This window comes from Acanthisitta chloris, unplaced genomic scaffold, assembly GCF_000695815.1.
Source record: "Acanthisitta chloris isolate BGI_N310 unplaced genomic scaffold, ASM69581v1 scaffold1541, whole genome shotgun sequence".
Lineage (NCBI taxonomy): Eukaryota > Metazoa > Chordata > Aves > Passeriformes > Acanthisittidae > Acanthisitta > Acanthisitta chloris.
The window spans coordinates 53,374-61,092 of NW_008656305.1; the positions used below are offsets into that span (position 1 = coordinate 53,374).

The following is a 7,719-nucleotide window of genomic DNA, read 5'->3' on the forward strand; positions in this document are numbered from 1 at the left end:
TCTGATGCAGTCATTTGGTGGCACAGCTGCCAGCCCTTCCTGGCCCCATTTAGGCTGAAGCTGGATCTGCCCTGTTTGGCAGACACACTGCTGCCTACTAGCACCTGCTCGCATGGCTTTATAGCTACTGCTCTAGGGCCTTTCTGAGCACTGGGCAGAGTGAGGAAGTCATCAGTTCCACCTCTTTAAGGCAGGTTTGGAGTTAGACAGTGTCCATTAGGTGAGGACATGCTACTGCATTAACCAGGGAAGATTCTGGGAGTACCAGTCCTTCAATTCCTGTATCTCCCACATGATGTTATCAAGCTTTAAGAGCTCATGGCTTGTCCAGTGCCATGTTGCCTGCCTCTTCTTTGTTTCAGTGCTGGTAGATATCACCCTCTCTTTCTCCCCAGTTCATACCTATTCACTAGAAAAAAGACATCAAATCTTCTTAGAGGCATACACACTTTATTGTATATAACTTATTGATGACAGCACACCTTCTGTTTCCTAATAGTCAAGGCAAACAGCCCCCAAAAGCTGTTACTGGCCATGTCTGTGGTGAGAGAACAGCACATACCCATGTGCCCTGTTCTGTTGTTCTTCAAGTGTAACCTGCATGGGATCTGGAGAGGTTTCAGAGTACCTAATGAACTTTATCTGGTGACAAATAAAGGCATCTGCAGTATCTGTGAATGGGCAGACAGAATGCAGCTGTCTACCAGCAGGAAGGTGGACAGTCTGTAGCTTGTTACTCATTATGAGGGAGTGCTTCTTGGGCATGAAGGTGGTCATCAGTCATGATAGGCAACAAATGCCACTCGCACTTTGACAAGTTGTGTTCTATGAGTACTCCCATCAGCATGTCCAAAATCTTGCATCTCGGTTCTTTCCATATTTCCATCATAAAACAGCCCTTGGTTTACTTTCTGGTGAATTACCTGGAAATACCTAAACATATTGACAGGAATGCTGAGGCTCATTAGCACCTAGAAGGTTTTGAAAGCCTGTGGTGTTGATTTTTTTTGTTTATTATTCTGTCTCTAAACAAGAAGGAACATCCACTTTTTCCTCAAGCCCTGTTTTCCCTTATAATCTGCAAAGCAGTTCTGTAGTCAGTTAAAGCTGTCTGGTTCTGTACTGATCCCTAGCTATGATGTTGCTTCTCTGGTTTTCACTTAATGCCAGTACAGTTGTGAATCTGCCAGCTGCCTTTTGACCAATAAACAAAAAGCCAGTTGCAGAATAAGAATTGCTGGATTCTCCTGAGTGACACCTCATAAGTTAGCCAGGCTCCTTGCTGGTTATCCTTGCGCTGTAATACGTGTCATTTGTTAGTCCATTCCATGCTTCAGTGTGTCCCTTAGCTGTGGGTAAAATAAGCATGGTTGTTACTGGATTCCTTGCTATGTATCATACTCACCTATAGAATCTTCTTTCTCTTAGTTTGTGTCCGTCCTGGAAATTTCAGATGTGAAATGTTGATGCTGTTGAAATTTATAACCATTCCTTTCATGAGATCAGAATTTCACCCTTTGAACAGCAAACAAAGCCTCTGTGTGCTTTTGCATTAGAATTCAAGACAGCATTTACAAAATACAAACAAAATAATTGATCACAAGTACATGTGAAGTAGGACTCTGGTTTGTGGCATAATTAGGCCTCAGAGATACTTTTCTGCAGTACAGAGATACAGTAACCAAGTGATTCAGACTTCCAGGGATACTCAAACTGCAGGACTCCTGCACTTGCAAGAATGGAATCTTCAAGTTCCACTCGATACACAGGTTTTGTTTTTTGATGGATCACGATTATCTTAAAATATCTTCATTATTCAAGTACTTTCTTGTGGTACTGGCTGCAAAATTTTCCTGGAAAAAAAACAAAACAAACCATAAAGGCCTTCACTGTACTGTGGCTGACATTCCTTGCATTGAAAGAGCCCTTGCCATACAGTAACGATTCAGACTTCTCAAACTGCAGGACTCCTGCACTTGCAAGAATGGAATCTTCAAGTTCCACTCGATACACAGGTTTTGTTTTTTGATGGATCACGATTATCTTAAAATATCTTCATTATTCAAGTACTTTCTTGTGGTACTGGCTGCAAAATTTTCCTGGAAAAAAACCAAAACAAACCATAAAGGCCTTCACTGTACTGTGGCTGACATTCCTTGCATTGAAAGAGCCCTTGCCTCAAGAATGGAATCTTCAAGTTCCACTCGATACACAGGTTTTGTTTTTTGATGGATCACGATTATCTTAAAATATCTTCATTATTCAAGTACTTTCTTGTGGTACTGGCTGCAAAATTTTCCTGGAAAAAAACCAAAACAAACCATAAAGGCCTTCACTGTACTGTGGCTGACATTCCTTGCATTGAAAGAGCCCTTGCCTCAAGGCTCTGTTCTCCCAGCTGAGTTAGCTGCAATAGAGTTGCATTTTGCAGATTGATTGACTGAGCTGGCAGCTGCCAATGTGTGCTTTTCCCCTCACTGCCAGTGGCTGTGTGGTTTGAGTTGAAAGCAGAAATTCATTTGAACTGGGTGATTGAGTTCAAAGCTGAGACCTGAACTTAACTTTCCAGTTAACCCTGAAGTAAAGACACTGGGCTGTTCAGTCTCTCTGCTCTGCAGCTTGTCCCTTTCATGAGGGATGTCCCTGGAGGCCGTGGGTGGTTCGAGTGGCAGTTGGCTGCACCTGCAGGAAAACCAGCTCCCCTGGGCTGACATCACCTGAGACTGCAGTGAAAATGATGTGCACACGCCCACAAACCACAGTGTTCAGCTTCAGACATTAAAATATATCTATAATCAACTTTAATGAGGAATAACTATATATACAAAATGAATCATTCCCTTCAGCCTCCTTCCATTTTCTCCCAGTGTTCCCATTGCTTCAAAGCAACCTAGAGGTATGATTAACTACACCCTGTCCTGCATGATTGTTTAATTGAGCATCTCTGTGCTGACAGGAGAATGTCATGCCTTATGAACACTGGAGGCATGAATGTATTACAAATAATATTTCTTGGAAATGAAAGGAGAGTCGCAGTTGTCCTTTTGGTAGTTCAAGGTATTTTGTTCTCCTCTGTTAGTGTAGGAGGATTATTGCTATGGAGTTATATACAGGCAAATTTTTCATCCGCCTGACTTGTGAATGTTTTAATCTTTGAGGCACACGGTGAGATCGCATGCTGCTTTTACCAGGTTGGGGCTTTGGGGAGGGAGGGAGAAGTTCCTCCTTCCTCTATGGCAACAAAACCATTGAGCTTACAGTCTGCAAATCAGAAAACCAGACTTAAATCCTATTCCTCTTGAACTGAGCTGTGTGCCTGCCTGGAGGCACTTCCTTGTACAGTATTTTAATGTGAACTGTAATGCAGCAATGGGCTTCAGCATATAGAGCAACTTCATGCTTGCAAATGTCCCCTATGCCCAAGAGCTTGAGGTGGGAGGGGATCACTCTACTTGTTGGGGTTTATTTTCTCTGAGACCTCTCCTGATTTTCTTTGTCAGTCCCTAAGATTCATAATATGTATCATATGCTGAGTGGTTTTACAGATGTAGTTGTGTGAACTTCAGGGCTCTGTGGTGAATGTAAGCTTCTCATTTGCAGTTTTTAATTTTACCTTAAACTGCAGGTTCATGAGTCCATGTGAAATATTTTCAGGTTTGCTAAATTAAAATCCTGATTTGTTAAATGCTGTAATGCCTTCGAGCTAAAGACTACTGGCAAGCATTTAATGCAAAGTTTAAAACCATTTTTTTAGCTCCAGCATTTCTGTAACATTGGAGAAAAAGGTCTGTGTATGGAAAAAAGCCTAGAGCCAGCACAGTCCTGTTTTACCTGTGTTTTCTCTGCATTACTGTCAGTTGCAGCAAACTGCAGAAGAGGTTTTATTTTGGAAAAGTGCTTCAGAGACAAGGTAACTTCCAGTCACACAACACTTACTAAGTGCCAAATTTTCAGGGAGACTTTATATTCAGTTACTGTTGGATGTCTTGGGATAGTTTTGATTAAGTTCAAACACATCCCTGGTTGCTTTCATCTGTTTATTATTCAACAGCATGTGTGAAATGTGTCTATTCTGTCTCATTTGATCAGATGCTTGGGGTTTTGGTGTCATTTATTTCAGTTTGTCTTCTTGCCTTCCCTGCCACATCTGCTACAACTTTAGGCTGAAGCAGAAGGTGATTGTCAGGGTCGGTGCTTTGGCAAGCAAATACTCAGTGGGTGGGATGGCACCAAGGAGCTCAGGGAAACAGTGAAGTACAGAAATGTGTTGATTTCGCAGAGCAGAGGAGAGTAGTTTGTTCAAAGACAAAGAGAATGGAAATTTTAATGAGGTGTAGAAAGCTGTCTTTAGTCTTTTTATAGAACAAATACAGTTTGATTTTTTGGTTGTTGTTTGTTCTTGCCTCTTGCCTTACATAACTGCCAAAATGCTATTGTGGATCCCAGATTTTGCTTCCACAGCCATCAATTACTGAGATTTTTGGCTTGCCTGGATCACAGGAGCTTTGTCCTGGGGCTAGAGGTCTGTTGCTAGACCTAAATTCGCATCAGTTGGAAACAATAAGTGTTCTTGCTGTTTATTAGTATTTCTTTATTGTGAATTGTACTTAGCCTCACATTTCCTCCCTGACAGCTATTCTGTTCCTGATGCTTGGCATAAAAATGTCAGCTGAGCCAGTCCCTTAAAATGGGTGGTCTGAATAGTGACCTTAAAACTTATTAGCTAAAAGCAGTATAAAACTTTTAAGGCAGAATGATTGCAAAAAAATCTCTGCTGGCTGTCTTTTAAGTATTCAGTCAGGAGGTGTCTGGCACTTCAGATTTCTAGAACCATGTGCACAGTTCTGTGATCCAACAGCAACAAAAAGCATAGTAATTCTTATTGTGGTAACTTCCAAGATGTGCAGGCTGGTGGTTATATTTTTTTTAATCCAACCATTTTATGTGGTGTATCTAAAACAGATGACTAGAGAACTCTCCTTTACAGAAGGAGAATATGTGATACTTTATTTTAAGCCGAGTACATTACACATTTTATTGCATCTGAGACCCCTTATATGCATTGAATATTCTGTATATGTAGCCTAATGTAGTTCATGCAGAACTTGTTCCACTGCAATGACATTAGCTTACTTTATGCTGCCTTTAAAACAATCTTTATCCTCTCATGTTCAAAATCTGCTGACCTCTAAAAAACATGTTGATTTTTTACAAACACTGATCTGTGTTTCAGCTGATGTTCTGAGTGAAGAAGCTATCCTCAAGTGGTATAAAGAAGCGCATGTTGCTAAAGGTAAAAGTGTTTTTCTTGACCAGATGAAGAAGTTTGTGGAGTGGCTGCAAAACGCTGAAGAAGGTAGGGGTTCACTTGAAGAACTGTGGTAGTCTCTTTGCAAATCAAATCTAAGTTTTTCAGTTAGTTGTACCAGACATGGGAAGTATACAGGAATAGAAAACAGCAGACAGGACTGTCCAAATTGTTTCCAGGCATTTCTAAGCCAAATAACACTTGCTGCTTCTTACTGATCATGGTGTCCCCGTGAAGTCCTTTAATCATCACGTCCCTTTTGTCTGTAGATAAACTCTGCAGGGAGGAACACACTACACTGATGACAGCATGAAGTATCTTGGTGTTAGCACATGCAACCAAACAGTTTTCTGTCTCAGTGCCTTTTCTGCTATTCCCATGTTTAATGGCAACATGAACATAGCATAAACCTGCCTTGAATCTGGGTTTAGCTGAATGGTCAGGCTGAGATTATGTGGTCTGTATTTGCTGCTTTAAAATGGTTATTTGGGAGGGGAACTAGTTTCTTACTCGGTTTTTCTCATGTTCCGCACAGGAAAATACTTTGGGTTGTACTCAATAAGTAAGTTATCTTTTTTTGCATGGAAAAAGAATTCCACATCACTTGGGAAGATAAATCCATGTGTAACAGGTAGAGATAGAATTATTAGTGTTCATTGCATCCATTTAATGTAATTAGTTTTATAAACTTGGAGGGAATGTGCAGAAATGCCAAGGAGCCGATAAAACTTTGCAGCTATTCCCATGTTCAGGTAGCAGTATAAAAATGGTAGCTCCTTTCACATGAGATTTTGGACTGGCAATCTTGGTCTAATTAAACATTTTTTTCTCCCTTTTAATTTTCTGCTTGTATGCCTTTTGGCCGCTTTTTATTTTTATCCTTTCTTGTATGTCCCCTCTGCCAGATGTCCTTAATTCCAAAGTCCAGTACAGACGGAGACAAAACGTTGCTGTAAGAACATGCAAACCATGTTTGCTCTGAGAAATCCAATCTGAGGTGTAATATTTGTTGGCAGTGAGCCCTTTCCTGTCAGGTGAACACAGACAGAAATAAAATACGATGCAAAGTAGCTTGAGGTGGCAAAACCACCATGTAGATTCCTATTTCTAAATTAGTTCTAAATTACTTTTATCTTATGCTATAGAAATCATTTAAAAATTTTGTTTGTACAGTTTTGATAGCTGCTGTGGGGTAACAGCACGTGTCTTTCTAGGTAGACTGGATGCTGATGCTGATTGCTGTTGGCAGAGCAAATAGTTTTAAATGTGCTTCCTGGATGACAGCAGTGCAGCCCACTCATGTTAATTAGAAGAGCGAGCAGGAATAATAATGCTGATCCTTTATTAATCTTAGCTCAGACACACATTGTGTGGCTCTGCAGGTGAGGGCCAGAATCATTCATAGTGATGTGGTTCAAAATTCAGTGAGAGATGACAAGCTCCACCGTGGAGGATAGCAGAGTAGATCTTCACCTCCTGAAGCTGTGCGTTCCTTTCTGGCTTCTCTGTGTAATCTGCCAACCTTTCCTAGGAAGCACTAGATGCCATGAAAATTTTCATTTTCATTTTGGGAGGATATCTTGTTATTTTTATAGAATTACATCACTGTCCTTGTGCAACCTACATGGAGTGTTTTTCTTTCTTCTCTTCTAGAGTCGGAGTCTGAAGGGGAGGAGAACTGAGACGGTTCAACAAAGCACAGTCTCAACCTAGGTTAATGCCAAATGCGCTTGGGAATGCCGTACTGTTCAAGCAAAGAGGCTTTACTTCAGTGTCATACAGAAAACTATAGGCTAGACTTTCCTTTTGTTTAGAAGAATAAAGATTTTTAATGGAGCCCTGAGGCATTAGATGCTTTACTTGGGACTCTACCTCTGGCTCATTGTACACTAACTTAGGCAAAGACATCCAGCAAGGAGCCATATAGAAAATGTCAAATGAAATACTTATGGACTCCTTTTTATTAATGGTCTTTTTCAGGTACTATGGTATATGAACACTCCAATTTCTGTTTATAGAACTGTTTGGTCTGTGTTTGTAGCTCAATATTGGCTTGTGTATGTGATTTGACACCACCACATTTTTTTGAATAAATGGCTTTTATATCTTAGTTTTGTGGTGCTACTGTGTATGCTTTCCCAATTTGGCTTGCCCAAGTTTTTACGATTCTTCAATAGAAAATGACACATGAATATCAAAAGAAAGTTTTCATACTTACCAAAAAAATCAGCATGCATAGTTAACTGGGATAAATTGTTATTCCTGTCCTTCCATATCACTTTGGACAGATAAGCCATATCCACAGCAAATGGTGATTCACTCCATTAGTTAATTCAAAGAAAATGTACAGGAACAAATCTGTGGAGTCCCGATTTTGCAGCTACAATTTATGCAAATGAGAAGTAGAATAA

The 7,719-nt window shown here is 40.3% G+C and overlaps 1 protein-coding gene across 3 annotated transcripts in view; it reads left to right on the forward strand.

Annotated features, from left to right (window-relative positions):
• BZW2 (basic leucine zipper and W2 domains 2) overlaps window positions 1-7,418 on the forward strand; it is a 39,719-nt gene extending 32,301 nt beyond the window's left edge. For all 3 annotated transcript variants that reach the window (XM_009084252.1, XM_009084253.1, XM_009084255.1), the window contains exons 10-11: window positions 5,234-5,356; window positions 6,962-7,418. In XM_009084252.1, the coding sequence (XP_009082500.1) occupies window positions 5,234-5,356; window positions 6,962-6,990 (152 nt within the window). In that variant the 3' untranslated portion in view covers window positions 6,991-7,418. The remainder of the gene's footprint in view (window positions 1-5,233; window positions 5,357-6,961) is intronic.
• The last annotated feature ends 301 nt before the right edge of the window (window positions 7,419-7,719 follow it).